Raw genomic sequence first — 17,310 nt, 5'->3', positions numbered from 1 at the left:
TATTTTACATTATTTTATTTATAAATGGCCAATTCAAACCTTTTTAGACAATATCTGTAAACATCAAGCCATATATAAGACAAATAAAGCAGACAACACAATGTATTAATAACCAATAGTATTTAATGATCGCTCCAAGTTCTGCCCTGTACCCCTGAACTAGCTCCGTCCCCTCGAGAGAGTTCTTTCCCACAAACAGTAAAACAGGATCAGGCAATCAGCCGTATCACCAGACCTAAACATATGACTGTGTGTAATTTTTGAACGCATTTGTGTCTGTGGGTTTCTATGTGAGGCACAAGACTTAATCAATCAATGAAAAATAAAATCTAACTTCATCTCATTTTTCAACGTTAGATTCTGTCCAAAGACACGATGAGAAACAAGAACATACTTGGGGGATGGGGGGATCCGTTAGTGTTGCTAAATCTAAAAGAATATGCTTCCTAAAAACGCATTTTCATAACAGCATAAAGCAAAAAGAACAAAAACAGAAAGAAAGAAAATAAAACTCAAGTCAAACAGCACCACCTACTGGTAGAGCTCAGCTTTGGTCATAGAATAGGGGTGAAAATGAGCAGGACATACAAACACCTCCAGAGACAAACGTCTGGGCTAGACCTGTCCATTACATCTCTCACACAGTACAAACATCTGAATCCCAGCATAGAAGATCAGCTAACCTAGAGGTCCTGATGCTGATTTGGCCTCAGCAATTATTATGTGATCTGACAGCAGTTCAGAAAGGCATTTAAACTAGGGTTAACTATTGTTGAAATGAACCCACTTACAGTATTGCTTCCAAAAGTTCATAGATCTGTTCCAGAGGCAAAAAAACGATAGGAAAGACAGAAGAAGATGGGCCGGGACGGGCTTCGTGTCAGCAGGGAGCGTCTCCAGATTCTTTAGGAATATTGTACACTTGAATGCACATTAGTATGAGCGGGCTTGTCCCATCCACGGTGTTGCCACGCAAGAAAAATCAAGCTGACCTCGTTATAAATGTATGCGCACGTGTGTGTGTGTGTTTGTGTGTTGTGGGGTGCAGGGCATATACCAGTCTCTGCCACCGGTCTGAGCCGTTGCAGTTCGGTCCTTCTCACAGATAATGCACCCTCTCGCTCTGGCTTGCTCATTGGGGCGCTTTTTAGTCCACTCCCATCCAAAAATAAAATAAAACGAAACAAATCAAGCCTCCAGATGCCTGGGAGAGGAAGAAGGGTGGAGGGGTGTGTGTTTTGTCTCCATCCCTCTCTTACCCTTTCCTCCTGCTCCCTTGCTCGGCAGGTAAGGGGTATGAGACCCCTTCCAGTGCACTGCAGAGAGGGGTGGGGCAAAATGCGAACGCCCCACTCCACCTGCTCCGATCAAAACTAGCAAGAATGGGTGAGGCTCTCAATTCGAGGCGCTGCTGTTGGAGGAGCTGGAGGTGGAGGCGACGGCCATGCTGGAGTTACCGGTGGCAGCCACTGACTTGCGTATGTGCGGGAGGAGGTAGGGATCACTGGCCAGCTGGTGAACATCGATGCGATCCTCCTTACGGTACACCAAGCATCTGCGAATGAAGGCCTGAAGTGGACAAGAAACTCGTTCAGTTTATGTTCCAGTAGAAAAGCATCAACAGCCTTGTGTGGAAGTAGTTTAGGTGAAAACGGGTTTGTGCGATTAATCTAAAAATCATACAATAATATAAAACCTAGGTTTTATATTAAAGGAGGCAGACAATAAACATCATTGTTCCATGAGCAAATATTAGCCAATCTGACTCACTAAGCAAATAGTCATTATTATGACAAGTCTCCTAGCAACACAAAACCACATTAACGACAGAATCCCACAACCTTTCTTGTGCCACTAAAGTGAGTACAGCATTTAGTGTTGAGCAAGTTGCTTCCTAAAAGGTTAATATGGGACAAAGACATGCATTTTATAATTATCAGAAATACAATTTTGGTATGATAAAAATCAGCTGTAGCCCTAATTATTGCTCTGACATTTTCTTTTCCTGAAAATGGTTTAAAAGTCAGTCAAAGCAAGTAGAGTTTGAGACAACCTTATTATAAAACAGTAATAACAAATGCATTAAACATGAAACAACATAGTACTGGGAGGTTTTTACTAAAGTATCCATGCAGAGATTTTTTTTGTTTTGTTTCAAATAAGTCTCTTATGCACACTAAGGCTACATTTATTGGTTTAAAATACAGTAGAAACAGTATTGCAATTTTAAGTCACCGATTTCAATTTCAAAATTTTATAAAAATGTAATTTATTCCTTTGATGGCAAAGCTGATTTTTTTCAGCATCATTACTCCAGTTTTCACTGTCACATGACCCTTCCAACATGCTGATTTGGTGCTCAAGAAACATTTATTATAAAATGTTAAAACAGTTGTGTTGTTTAATATTTTTGGAATCAGTGATACTTTTTTTCTCTTGTTTTCAATTATTTGCTGAAAAAGTTCAAAATAGCAGCATTTATCTGAAACATACATTTTTGTAACAAATGTCTCTGCTTTTGATCAATTTAATACATCCTTGCTGAATAAAAGCATTAATTTCTTTAAAACTTTTTTACTGACCCCAAATGATATGGGTCAATACCACCATGGACAAACTCTTCTTTTTTATTATAATTATAATTTATAACCAAATGATCAATACACTCAAATTGAGTTTAACAAAACATTTACAAAATATTAGAGGACAAAAATTTTTTATTTTTATGATTTGACTGTATTCTACTCTCAATCAAATTTAATGAGCAGTGCATGTGACAGAAAAATAGCACTCCACCGAAAGGCACCCTACAGTGATATTGACCCAAAAAAACTTCTATATGCTTCATTCTACTGGTCACCTTCAGCGCGCGCAAATCAAAACAAATGCACAACATTAATAACTACTGTCATCTACATAACGTTATAATGAGAGCACTACTGTTAAAAAAAAAAAAAAAAGTTGTGAATTCTTAGGGTTTCGCTGACGTTTAATGTTAACTATATTTTAAATCAAAACATAAAACATTATTTTGTATCTGCGAGGTGTCCGTTACACATCTTCCCTGTGTGTTAACGCCAGTAATTATGACTGTCGAACGTCTGACTTGACTCTTGGTAATGTATTTTGCCCCGCCCCCAAACATATGATTTGTAAATCCTTAGTCAGGGACACCCCTAATTTAAAGAACTTAAAGACGAACTCACAATTCATAGTCAAATGTGGAAAAGAGAGGAAAAAAATAATCCAAAAAATTCTAGAGATTGCAAAAAGGAGTGATGGGAGCCCAGTAACCCTTGTTTCATGATACTTCAACAATCCTGGGACAAAACCTCTCCGCTCTGGGATCACACCATGAAAGAAAACAGTGAACTGTCTGAAGAAGTACCTTAGCCTCGGGTGAGACTCCTGGTTTGGGAGGAAACTGCACCTCTGTGGCTTTGAGAATAGTGTTCTCCTGGAGGATGTCCTGCTGGGATTGATTATGACCGAACGGCTGTGTGGTGAAGAAAGAATAAAAAGATGAGAACAGAAAGTACTAATATCTCAGCGGACAGTGACAACACAGCTAGTGTTAAAAAAAAACATTTACGCATGTTTACCTTCTTCCCATAGAGGCACTGGTAAAAGATGACCCCAACTGACCAAACGTCCACTTTGTTGGAAATCTTAGGTGGCTCTTTTCCAACCACAAAGCATTCTGGGGGAAGATACCTGGAGCACAATAAGGCAAGGGTTTTGCATTTTGGACTTTTAGACCATAAACTACATCAATTTTGTGTTGAGGGAGTTTACAGTTCATTTGATCAAATTCAAGTAGCATGCAAATCCTGTAACAGTAACAGACCACTCACCAGTATGTCCCCGCCCCCTGTGATGTCAGCTCCATGCCGTCCACCCCGTAGTTGTCGTCGTCCATGATCTTGGACAGCCCAAAGTCTGTGATTTTTATTTCTCCACATGCTGTGCCATTCACCAGCAGGATGTTACCTAGACAAACACAAGAATCAGTGTCCAACAGTCTCGTCTTGCACACCGCCTTCATTAAAATGGTGTCAATTGTCACGCTTGGCCAGGTACAGAAGAGTTGAGTGGTCTGTGCACGTCATACCTGGTTTGAGGTCGTAATGGATGATTGGTGGGCGGATCTCATTCAAGTACTTGAGGGCATTGACGACCTGCATTATGATGGATCGGGCCTCTTTCTCTGACATTAGCTTGTGCTGCTTCAGGTAGAAATCCAGATCGTTCCCCTCACAGTACTCCAGAACAGTACAGAATCTAGAAACAATCCCACATAAAACATGACCTCTTTGGTCCCTCCACTTTTAAGGAGTGAAGTAATGGAAAACAAAACTGCACCAAACAAATGTCGATTGCAAAACTTTCCAATTAACAACACAAAATTAGTGAAAATGACTGAAAGCTTGAAACAGGCTTCAATCAGAGACAATCATTTGTAAATGGTTCACATTTCAATAAGAGCAAGTATACTCACGAGTCAGTATCCAGGGAGAAGTAGTCATACAGTTTGACTATTCTAGGATGGTCCAGCTCTTTATGGATCCTATATTCTCGACAGGCATGCCTATAAAACATTTCATGACCAACCATCTTCATTCAACAAACAGTCCAATAAATAGCACTGAACAAACTTTGCACTGACAATCATGTAACTTTCTCCCTAGTTCCTTTCAATCTATAGTCAAACCCAAAAATCAGAGGCCTAATGTATAAAAGGTGTGGAACAAATCAGGATTTATAACAGCAAAAACCTGTGTGAAAACATTAGGCGTAGACCAATTGAACAGCATGCCTACAAAATTTTTTGCAACTACAAACATTTTTTCTTGAAATTTAAAGGTAAACAGAAAATTTCAATTTGCATTAACATTATTATATGAGCAAATGAGCAAGTGTTCTGTCATAATTACATCATTGAGACGTTTTATAAACTGTTCATAGGAATATTTTGAAAACTGATGTGTCTGGTTCATATAATAATGGCTCCTAATGTTAAATTGAAACATGCGTTAGCCTTTAAGAAACAAGGCTGGAAAAGGTGTTTGTGCTCACTTGTGATAGTTCTCCTTCTTCTCATCTCTCCAGTTCTTATTCAGCTGGTGAATCTTCACAGCCACGTACCTCTGCTCAGTCAAATCAAAGGCCTGGAGAAACAGAAAAGATCAGAATTAAACTAACCATATGCCAGAATGGTTGACTAGTCGATTAGTGAAGATGACTAATTTATCTCATTTTCTTCTTCTAGTTTAATTTTATTTCACACCCGCCAGCTGTTTTTGAAACAAAGAATGCGTCCCATTTGAACGTCCCAGGATTTTACAGGTCTTTGTACATCCCTAAATGAAAACATACACTCTTTCCAATCACAGATGTGTTACCTTATAGACTTCACTGAAGCCTCCTCTACCCAGCAGATGCAAGAGCAAGTAACGGTCATTTAGCGTGGGATGATCTTTAAATCTGACAATCGGAGAGACAAATCGCACAATAATTTAAATTTACCACAGACATTTTTAAACTGTTTATTTTTAGAGGGATTTTGAGAGTTTTTCACTGTCCTGAAACCAAAAAAGGCACAAAGTGTGGAAATAAACTTTGAAAGTGCATACTGGGAGTTATCTTCATTGTGGATTCTTTTGAGCTCTCGGATGTGAAGATTACGCACACGCTCCAACCGTTCCAGCTCCACTTGAATCTCTGCTTCCTCCTGCCCCACACACACACACACACACACACAACACCAAAACATTGAGACCCGTTTCCATGACAACACAAATTTAACCACAGGAATGTAACTATATGAATACCTTCTTCAGGTGTCCAAGTCTCAGTTTAAAGATTTCTTCTTGCTCGTGATATTCTGCTAAAGATAACCTATGCGGACAAACAAATTAGGACAAAATCCAATTAAGTTGAATTCCTAAACCACTTAAAGCCTGACATGACAGAAGAACTTACATCTCGTTCTCGGCGCCATTGCTCTTGCTCTTGCGTTTGTTGGGTTCTAGGTTGGGAGGAGGAGTCTGACTGGCGTTGGGAGGTTTCTTCTTCATCAGCAGTTTCCTTTGCCTTTCTATGTCCTCTCTCTGCCCATTGACTCTCTCTTGTTGCCTATACAAAGACATTTTTATTATCATCTTTCCGTATTGTTTCAAAGTACTGTCATTCAAAAAGTTCTTCACATTCTCTGTGCATGTTTGTTTATTAAATACTTTAAAATATTTTCATATACCAATAAAGGCCCGTTCACACAAAGTTAAATGCCTGGTAAATTAAACATTTCAATTGGAATGAATGGACAGTGCAGACTCACACAAACATTTGCATGCCCTAAATGCCACAGTTTTTTTTTTTTTTTGGTTTTAAATGGAGAGGTGTTCCAATCTTTTCCATCACACTGGCCAACTAATAAGATTCATGCTTTTGTTCACGCCCAGAGCTGCCAATGCTGTTACATAAAACTATGACTTGGTGGTCCTCCTAAACAGAGTATTTTGCTAAGTGAAAGAAAATAGCAGAGGAAGAATCCGGAACAAGCTATCTTGTCTTTGTACTGCTGTTGGTGTTGTTTGATAAACACCACAGAGAATACAAATGTCTGAATGACTTTGAAAACATGTAAATTGCATTTGACTGCCTTCCTTCTCTTTGACAAGCAGGTGTCAGAAACGTAACATTGTGCAGTGATTTGTGTACCGGGGGTATTTTTACTTTTCTAAAAGCATCACCTACTGTCAGAGAGTGAAACGGCATTTTCATTCAGCCAGTCTGTGTTTATTTTTTTTATTTAAAAATCACATGCGAAAAACCAGACTGAATTTTTATACCAAAATCAGTGCAAAAAAAAAAAAAAAAACACCAAATCAATAGATATGGAGCTGGTGATAACCCAAACACACAAAATAAAAAAAAGGTATACATTTACACACACATACAAACATATATATATATATATATATAAAAAATAAAAACAATGCTACATACTATGAATAAGTTTAAAAACAAACATTTCAAATTGTTTATAATTTTACCTAACATTTATTTTTAAATCTGCTCTTTTTTTAAATCTAGAAAAAAACATGGGGACACTTTTTTTAGTTGACAATAAAATCGTGTCTACACCAGACGCAAGTAGCGCGACAAAATGCAATATAACCTATTATAATCAGTGATTTCTACACTGGAGAGACACGACATGGCAAATCCCCGACAGCAAACTGATGACTCGTTCCATTTATGACGTACTGACACAAAGTTTAAATGATTTTTAACGGACGCTTTGTCGTGTCCAGTAGGGCTGGGCGATATATCGAATATTAACGATAATGTCGCAAGAATTTTGATGACAATGTAAAATATCGTGAATATCGAATTTCAAATTCAAGCATGCTTTCCCTAAATAATGAGCTGAATATCCAATATTACATCCCCTTATGCATTACCGCGCAAGAGACGTGAGGTTTTTTTATTTATTTATTTTTTTAAACTTTACCAAAAACCTCTCTGTATTGTCCTCAAAAAAAAGAGACAAAATGTTATTGCGGACTGCTCTACACGCCTCTACTACACGAGCTTTCATGAGTGCGGTTGCCAGATATCAAGAGTTCAAATCCCCGAATAAGAGCTTCGCTGTTAAAAGGATACATTTTCTATCCAGTGTTTTGCTTATTTTAAGCAATCTGGCAACCATGTGTATGCGCTCGCTCCTCATTGCGGAAGCGCTGCCGCCGATGATCTGAAAACACTGACAAACAAGCTGGCTGGAGTTTAGTGATCAAAATGAAAGTGCCACTCAACCAGTCTGTGTTCTGTCAACTGTATTGTTTGCGATTGTGATCGCTGAATAAATGCACTTACTCAACCGCTGATGTTTGAATAGAGAAACATGGGCTATTTCAATTTGAAATTACTATTAGGAATTTCACTGTTATAATATTTTTAATTTGTTTTACCAGTTTTCATAATATAGACAAAGAGAGTGCATAAGTCTTTGGTATTAATTTATAACAGCCTATAATGAATCAGTACACTATGAGGTAAAATAAACCATGTATGAGTCCACATTCTATTGATTTGTGCTCATGGTGGTGGAGCATCCATGAGGAACATTTCCCCAAAATTAGCTAAGAAATACCTGTGTTCCAGCAACTAGCTTCCCATCTGAGAGGGTTTTTAGTGCCAGTGGGAACATAGCTTCATGCCACAGAGCTTCTCTTAAACCAGAGACAGTTGACAGACTTGTGTTCCAAGTTAAAAACTTGTATAAAAAAAAAAAAAAAAAAAAGTTTCCCCCAGTTTCACAGTGTTAATTGTGAATTGCATGCACTAAAAAAAGTTGACAGAATGCACTTTCTGTACTTGTTTTGCACTATTTCAGTTACATATACATGTGTTCATTTAATAAAAACCAGTAAGTGATCACTTGGTCTAGATTTTTTTTTTAACTGCTTAAATTTGCACTAAACATTTTGTATTTACTTTAACAATAGCTGTTCCATCTAAATAGTTTTTGTTGTTGTTTTTTTATGGGGCAAAAGAAAATCATGTTATTTAAAAGCAAATGCAAACATATCGAGATATATTGAATATTGTAAAAACTGACAATATCAAGATATCAATTTTTTTTTATATATCGCCCAGCCCTAATGCCGAGTTCACACTGCACGATTTTAGCCCGATTTTTCACTCGCCGACAGGTTTTGATAAATCGCCGACAAATGCCGACATCGGAGGCAAATCTGAGCTCGTTCACGCGAGTGACAATCGCGCAGTGTGAATTATCAAAGACGCGATCTGAGAGAATCGCCGACACGTTGCTGACGCCTGTGAAATATTTGGCATGCTAAATATCTGGAGCTGTCGGCGATTCACAATCACGCTGTGTGCAATGATTTCTGACTGAAAACTACATCACGATGACCTTCAGCCAATGAGAGACAAAGATACAGGGCAGAGGGAAGTTCGGTGAGGAGTTATAGACCATATCAGTATTTTAATGTACAATTATATCATACAGAAACAAGCACAAACGCTTGACCAGCCGCAACATCAGCATAACAGTTACTGCAAAATTATTATTTACCACTCTTTGCAGAACACAATCCCTGTTCCCTGCATCTCCCTCCTGCATAATCTGTTTTTGTTTTTGTAGCTGGAAATCAGCGCACAGACAATTTGCAGGCTATATTTTTTTAATACTTTCAGTCTCACTTAAGAGCAACGGTATGACACACGCAGGTTCTCGCGTTATTTCCTTATCACTTCTCGCGTGTGTTTTGTTGTGAAAGGTATTTGCGGATCAGACAGAGTTGTCGGCGATTCTTCCTATTGTGAAATCGTGCAATGTGAAAGCCCCTGTCGCCGATCCATCGTTCAGTGTGAACACAGCACCGACTGAATGCTACCCCAGATAGTCACGCAGTGTGAAAACAACAGCGATCCGACGAGTTTGAAAATCGTGCAGTGTGAACTCGGCATAAGTTCATGTTAGAAGAATCTTAAGGTCTGAGCGCATGTGAGCACCCAGCAAGATCCTGAAAGCAGCAAAATCATTCATCATCAGATCTGAACACAGTCTTGATTGAGCCTTTTATGGCTAGCTCGACACAAGCACATGTGTGGAGTGAAACTGACCATATTCAGTCAGCGCGTGTTAAGTGTGTGTGTGTGTATGCGACATCTGACTAGGCTCTGAAGTTTGAGAGAGTGGATGTGCAGCTCACGTACTTGACTAGATTCTGAAAGGCGTAGCCATCTGTCCACTGCTCGGTAAATGAGGCTCCGTGCCGTACAGTGGTGAAATGGCCCAGACGTAGCCGGTCCTGCATGCTCTTTTCTCTGCATGCAATCTTCTCCTGCTTGGACTGAAAACATACCCACAATTCAGCAACTATGGAAAACGATACCATGAACATGCAATACACTGTTCAAACTGGACAAAAACTACACATCCATCATCATTATAAAAACATAAAATGTGCATACACACCACCACACATTTACCACTGCGTATACTCTGAACATGCATTTACCTTTTCAATTAGCAGTTTCTTACTCATGGTCACACATTTATTGAGTCGTTCTTTACATCGTTCCAGCATCTTCTGCTGCTCATCGATCTGTCTGCGCAAGTCACAGTTTACCTGCAGTACACAAAAACATCAACATAAAACTGTATTCTCAGCAGTAAAACATCTGATAAGTGAAAGTCACTACTCTGGGCATCAAATAATAGGGGTCATTAATTTTTCTTATGTTTATGAAAGAAGTCTCTTTTAATCACCAAGTCTCCAGTCTTAAGTGCCGCATGATCCTTCAGAAATCATTCTAATATGTTGAACTGGTGCTCGCGAAACAGGTCTAATTATTATAAATACTGAAAACAGCTGCGCTGCTTAATAGTTTCTATGGAAACAGTGATAAAAAAAAATTCAGGATGCTTTATTAAATAACAAGTTCAAAAGAATGGTGTTTAGTTTTTGATCAGAAGTGCAAATTACACAGGCTCTATTCTCAAAAAGGGTTTCCAAATCTCAAGATTTCAATATTGATGTGAACAAAGTCGTACCCTAAGCAAGTCGTCAATACGTCCTTCTTTCTTCTCCAGATCCGAGCTCTTACTGCTCTCCAGCGCTGCTAACTTCTCCATTGTCAACTCAGACTGAGGAGGAGCAAATGATAGTGGATGTCAAAGTGAGGATCTGAAAGTGTCTGCAAAAGGTGCAAGACTGCGAGTGTGTTTTTTGTATTGCGTTACCTGTGTGGCTCGGTGCTGAGTGTGTGTAGAAACTGGCTTGTGGGAACAGGAGGAGTGGGAGTGGTCTGCGTTTACTGAGCTAATGGAGGAGGGGCTTCCTTGCTGCACCTGTCAATCAAAACCAAAAACACATTTCCATCAACGCAAAATGCAACCAAAAAGGTCACTGTTAATAAGAGCGCTACTTTGCACTTCTGCCAGTCCTCTGCACTGCTACTCTATAATCATGTTTTATTATAATAATACTTACTGCTACTGCGACAGTAAATGAACACAAATATAATTATAACTCCTATGATTATAATGCTTGTACTGAACTGCTTATACACAGCTACAGCAATCACTTGTCATCTAAGCATCAGCTACAGCAGTATACAATTTGCAATGCGCACTACATGTATCCCTCACCTCTTATCATACCTATGGTTTAATTTTTTTTTTTTTTTTTTAATTATCTTTAGTTTTTATTGCTGTGGAACATCATTCACAGTGCTGTTTTTACTGCCCAAATGCAAGTTGCACCGAACAAGCTGAACATTCCACTGTATGTGTATATATAGCGAAAATGACATAACATCGATCAAGAGATAGTTCACCCAAAAATGAAAATTCTGTCATCATTTACTCACTCCCATGAGACTTAAATATTCATGAAACCTGAGAAGTTTGTTTCTACATGGAAAGTCCAGGTAACCTTCACAAAGGTGTTGTAAAACAAAACCATATGAAATGAGATATTCAATCCAAGTGAAATGATTGCTCTATGATGAACAGATTTAATTTAGATTTTTTTTTTATCTAAACATGCATACACAGATCACATCACATCTGGTGAATACATGCGTGTGATGTATGAGAACCAATGAGAATTGTTCTAGCGCATGACGCACGTTCACTACATGTTTCTGCATTAACTTATGTCATGCATTATGTAGATGTGCTTACATGTGAATAAAATCTGTTCTTCATATAATGCGGTCATATCTCTTTTCAAGAGCTTGATTAAGCCACTTGACACTAGTGGTCGACCATATATCACCAAGACCAATATATTTTATATTATATTTGGCATTTTTCAAATATCGGCATTGGCCGATAAGTTTGTGTTCGGCCGATGCATTCAAGGCAGGACTTTTATTTTGACGGTGTTGAGCGGCAGCGTTTACAGTGTTTACTTCCTTTTTAATTATATTTTTATTAAATATTTGTGAAAAATACATTGTCATCTAAAGTATAAGTATGTTTATTTTACACATTTATTTTTTAATCCATTTTCAAATTTCTTAAATATTAATTAAAATAAATAAAATTATAATGGCTATATATCGGCCACCCTGCTTACCAAGATATCGGCATCGGCTGTCAAAAAACCATTATCGGTTGACCACTACTTGATACGTATGAATTAATTTAATGATTTTATGACATTTCTAGATCTTCTAAGTTTTGGTTACTTGGACTTTCAATGGAGGGACAGAAACCTCAGGTTTCATTAAAAATATTTTAATTTGTGTATAGAAGATTAACCTAGGTCTGACGAGTTTGGAACAACATGACGGTGAGTATATGACAATTCACATATTTGGGTGAACTATCCCTTTAATAGCTACATCAACAAGAGGTAACGAGAGGTTTGGCAGTAAGAAAGAGACTCACGGCAGCAGGAGGGTTTGAGAGAGAGTGCTGTGGAGAGGATCGTGCCACTGGCGGAATGCCACGAGCTGGACTGGTACCAGTACCACTACCCCCTGCAAACTACACACAAACAAATGACTTTGAAGTTAAATCAGAAAAAAAATGCATATGAAAACAAAAATTTAACCCAGAATGGGGATCAAATGGATACTACTAACTGAATGAATGAACTACATGCGCCTACCTCAAAATAATCACTAATTTTATGTCCTCTCCCTCCTCCTTTGGCTAGGGTAAAAAATAAAAGAAATCAGAGCCATAGTCATTATGAGAAACTAGACGCAACATACACCTGCTGAGAACCAGTGCATTCAGCATCATTCACAACACAGGGTTATTCAAACTCACCCTGGTTGTCAAAAGGGTCTCCTTTCCTTTTACGTGTTCTCTGGTCATTAGATTTCTTCTCTGGGGTCTGAGTAGGAAGAGAGAGGGAGGGATAGAAAGAGAAAGTGAGAGAAAGAGTTTGTAAGCTGCCAGGCAAACGCAAGAATCCATTCATTCCAGAAGTTTCCATTGAAATGTTAGAAGCTATGAGCTCATACAACCTGAAAGACTGGACAACAACAACACCCAAAGACTGCAGAGACACAACAAACTCTGCATGTCTGCACGTTTTAAATAAACTGCACCTGATTTAGTTTGTGAAGTCTGGTAATGCTGTTTTTGATCAACATGTTTTATTGTTCTTCATATTCTTTTTTATTTCATCAGGTCTAAAAAAATAAAAGGACTTATCATATTTGCCATTTACACCAAGGACAATATCTATACAGTTTCAGTGGGGAAGTCATGGCCTAATGGTTAGAGAGTTTGACTCGTAACCCAAAGGTGGATTGTAGGTGGGGGAATGAATGTACAGCGCTCTCTTCCACCTTCAATACCACAACTGAGATGCCCTTAAGCAAGGCACCAAACCTCCAACTGCTCCCCAGGTGCCGCAGCATAAATGGCTGCCCACTGCTCCAGGTGTGTGTTCACGGTGTGTGCGTGTGTGTTCACTGCCGTGTGTGTGTGCACTTTGGATGAGCACAAATTCCGAGTATGGGTAACCATACTTGGCCACATGTCACTTTCACTTTAATAATCTAATTATATTAGAATAGGCAAGTCCACATCACAGCTATAATGATTAAGACAAGAGTGCAAGAATAATTTTAGGACTTTTTTTTCCAGCTGATAAGCAATACAAAACACTGACAGCCAATCAGAATTCATCTAATTTAGAGCCATCAGACATCATAACTGCAGCATGTGGTTAGTATGAACACAATGTTATCAGCTGCCGATGTAGACTTTATTAAAGTTATTGTTTTATAGATATATTGTTCTTGAAGTAAAGAAGCCTTTAGTCCGGATTAGTGATGTTACATGTTACAACTCTAAAGTGGACAACAATAATCAGTTTATTACTTCATGTTAAAAATACATTTTCAGAAAAATGTAAATGCTGCGCATCGTTCTGTTTGACCATCTGTACGGTCTGTTTCTCTGGCCAACTGCAGACAGGGTCATTATTCCTGAAATTTCATTCGTTGACACTATCTGGCCAGAAATTACAAACCTAACCTTTGTCTGACTGCAACACAAGTAAACAATTACAGATGTGCAATTCACTGATTAACAACATCCAGATGCCAAATATTAAAGAGAGGAGCCACTAAATCCAGAAGTGGAAAAACAAAAAAACAAGTCTTTCCAACCAGACACCCTGGATGAAATAAATAAAACATGGCGCCAACTACAACATTAGAACACCGAGCTGGAGCTCCCTGACTGTCAACGTGAAACACATCAGTTGACAATTGCATCACCTACTCTAGACAGAAACAGAGATACTTTAGTGACTGAACAACCGTTTGAGCTTCAGATGTGTACTAACCTCCAGCTCTTTGTCACTGAGGGAGCCCACGCTACATAAGCTCTGGTTAGACGACTCGTTGTGTCCAGAACCCTGCAGAGAGGAAGACAACAGATAATAGGATTTACATTTCATGAAGGATAGATCAGTGCTAGCAGTCTTCAGTTCTGTGAAAATAAAACTGAAGCGCATAAAAGCCATTTTGTTATTACGGTTATTGGCGATTGTGTATGAAGCACTAAATGGATAAAAATATGCAATAAACATGCAATACATCATGAACTATTCACTTGTGCATGTCATTCTAAATCATTTCTTTTTAATATAGCTTTTTAAGTAAGTTTCGATATCCAAATAAATCTGTTAACGTTGAAAAAAACGCCTTGGAAATAACCTTTTATTATTTAAATTTTAGCCACTGCTTTTAGCTAATGGATTTTCACCTACAATCAGCACAAAAAAAAAAAAAAAAGGGAAGTTCACAGATTGCAACTTTCCCCAATCAATGTGATGTCTGTCAGTCTCTCTTTCCGATTTCAAACACTAATTCCTTCCTAATTCTGCCTCTAATTCTCTCTCCTCTTTGTATGTTGACCTAGAGGTGAATTAGCCTAATTATCTAAAACTGAAAAGGGTTTCATGGTCTGGGTGAAGAAATTAACAAAAAACACCAACAAATGTAGCTCTAGTTCTGTGAGAAAAGGTTGCATGTGTGCGCACAACAGTTTTTGATTCAGTTCCTTATCTCAGTTTGATATGCATGTTATTAATAAGCCTTTGGTAACTCAAATAACGCCTTGTATAAATAAAGCCGTCCTGCTCTGAGCTAAACATGCAATGAGATTCAGAGAGAAAGAGTGACCGATGCTGGTCATGTCAGGCTAAAACCCTCCACAATCCAATAACACAATGATAAACGCACCCGTGCTGCTCACCTACTGATGGTTCTTTCAATCAATTCAGTGGTTAAAATTTCTCAGATCAAACCAAACGGATGCAGAGTAAAAGGACCTCCTAAAAACATCCCATATTGGAGTGGACTCTCTTGCCAATGAACATCATCTAACACTGAAAAACTGACAAATCATTGTCCTTGTGCTCGGAAGTGATCCAAAACATTTCCTCAAAGACACATACTGCAAATGCTCATAGATATCTAGGGTCTTTCTGGAGTTTTCCAACACTTAAATGACTTATCCAATAGGAAAATGGAGACAAACACGTTAATAGCAGAGACATCTATTTGATGTGAATGTTCTCATCTGGACACTGTATTTTTTAGAGCATTTAGAAATCTTTTTAAATGTTTGATTTAGTAGATGTAAAACAGTGTTTTCTATAATGCTTGCAAACAATAGATGCTTTTCAGACTAGTGATGCACTGAAATTCTGGCAACCAAAAGCATTCGGCCATAAGAGCCAAAAAAAAAATGTTTGGTTTAAGTTGAAGTAGCTTTCGAGAACCAAAACTGAACGGTAGGCATGTATACATGATGCACCAATTTTTGTGAATTCTAAATATTACACACATATTTGTTTACGTGAGCATTCATGCTATATATTATTATATTTTGAGCAAAACTTCAGAGCTTGCACAGTGCCCCAGTCACGTCCTTCATAACCGGAGAAAGCCACTGCTATAACGTCACCAGAGCATCTGTGAGTATAATTATCATTTTCACCTTGATTAAATGCCTAAAAGGAAAGCTGAGAAATGTCAAAAGTTTTTAAGCAAATATTCAGTCTCCTCCACTGACCAGTTCATAAGCCGTTAATAAACATGCGTATTAGTACAGTAAGAAGTAAAAAGCAGTACGTAAACAAAGGTTATTTCAGGTCTACACCACCCATTTCAATTCAATCGTAACTCCATTCAGATCAATCTCAATCACATTGATTGAGGTGTTTACATTAAGGATTTTCAATCTGACGGAGCCATCAATCCGATTACTAACAGATTGTTTGGGTGCGTGGGAATGTAGCTAATGACATTTATTAGAGTTTCTACAATTGCATGTGTCTATTTCATGCACACAATATGGATAAGCTACAACAGGTAAACTTGTTAGCTGTGTGGATGCAATTTACAGTGAATAAATATTGTGTGCTTTTTGGGCTGAAATACCAAGAGGTATTTCAGTTGTTGCCAAAGAACCGTTTCGCATTCATTTATCGGCTGAGAAAAGTACACCCAATTCAATTACCAACCCAATTATTCAACAAATGTAACTACCGAAACTTTATTTTTGGGTTTTTTTTAAATAAGTGATCAATTTAATTCCGTTTGCAATCTTTCCATGAAAAATTTATTTAGTTGCAACATTATATGGAACACTGCCTTAACCCTGCAGCTAAATCTCCTCTTCTTTTTTTTTGTCCAAAAAGCTGTCCTTCTTAGACTAATTGTAATGACAAGCATGAGCTTTCGTGGAAAATGAGAGCAACAACAGGTTGATTCAGACAACTGGGCAAAAGCAGGAGGGAAAAAAATGAACTTAACATGTAACTTAATGCATGAAAGCAGACAGGCCCAGGGCCTAGATAAACACATGAATGAGTGAAGACGACATACCAATGGATGAGGTCTAATGCGAGAATGTATGTGCAGGAATGACAGATTATCATAAACAAATAGAAATGGGGGCAGAAATATATCAGTTTGAGACCAGACAGACCTTGGCAACTCCGACTCCGGTGAAACGGGCCTCCAGAAGCTCCTGCCTGCGAGGATCCAAGCTGTGCAATTCCTCCATCATGGCTGCGAGAGAGAGGAAGAGAGTGTGCATGACATTATGTAGCCATAGTGATGCTGACAGATTGATGGGACAGTAATGTGTGTGACATGTGAGTCATGTGTCCCCAATACATGTTTTCGAGAGCATTCTGGGATTCATGACTCAGCCTCCCTACCACCACTCATTCAGTCATAAACTCACTCCCACCTGAAGCCATATCCTATAGACAACCTACGAGA

At 38.4% G+C, this 17,310-nt stretch overlaps 1 protein-coding gene across 1 annotated transcript; it reads right to left on the bottom strand.

The window, feature by feature from the left end:
• Nucleotides 1-108: 108 nt before the first annotated feature.
• On the bottom strand, nucleotides 109-17,094 carry tlk2 (tousled-like kinase 2). The gene is made up of 20 exons (XM_058769017.1): nucleotides 17,012-17,094; nucleotides 14,358-14,429; nucleotides 12,824-12,890; nucleotides 12,660-12,703; nucleotides 12,437-12,535; nucleotides 10,781-10,888; nucleotides 10,592-10,684; nucleotides 10,056-10,166; nucleotides 9,751-9,887; nucleotides 5,983-6,135; nucleotides 5,832-5,898; nucleotides 5,634-5,731; nucleotides 5,403-5,484; nucleotides 5,077-5,168; nucleotides 4,499-4,588; nucleotides 4,112-4,281; nucleotides 3,855-3,990; nucleotides 3,603-3,714; nucleotides 3,389-3,496; nucleotides 109-1,569 (listed from the first exon to the last, which is right to left on the bottom strand). Exons 1-20 carry the CDS (start codon nucleotides 17,090-17,092, stop codon nucleotides 1,396-1,398), a joined length of 2,094 nt encoding a protein of 697 aa, XP_058625000.1. The 5' UTR covers nucleotides 17,093-17,094; the 3' UTR covers nucleotides 109-1,395.
• Between the last annotated feature and the right edge of the window lie 216 nt (nucleotides 17,095-17,310).

Source organism: Onychostoma macrolepis, chromosome 03 (genome assembly GCF_012432095.1).
Source record: "Onychostoma macrolepis isolate SWU-2019 chromosome 03, ASM1243209v1, whole genome shotgun sequence".
Taxonomy (NCBI): domain Eukaryota; kingdom Metazoa; phylum Chordata; class Actinopteri; order Cypriniformes; family Cyprinidae; genus Onychostoma; species Onychostoma macrolepis.
Note: the sequence above shows the minus strand (reverse complement) of the source record. Positions and strands in the feature narration are given on the sequence as shown.

What these genes read in the sequence shown, in the direction of transcription:
- tlk2 (XM_058769017.1), bottom strand. Translation starts at nt 17,092, where the DNA reads ATGATGGAGGAATTGCACAGCTTGGATCCTCGCAGGCAGGAGCTTCTG. An exon ending in GCCTTTCAGAATCTAGTCAA is followed by an intron (nt 6,136 to 9,750) that starts GTACGTGAGCTG and finishes GTCTTTGTATAG; the next exon opens with GCAACAAGAGAGAGTCAATG. An exon ending in CACAATGAAGATAACTCCCA is followed by an intron (nt 5,485 to 5,633) that starts GTATGCACTTTC and finishes TCCGATTGTCAG; the next exon opens with ATTTAAAGATCATCCCACGC.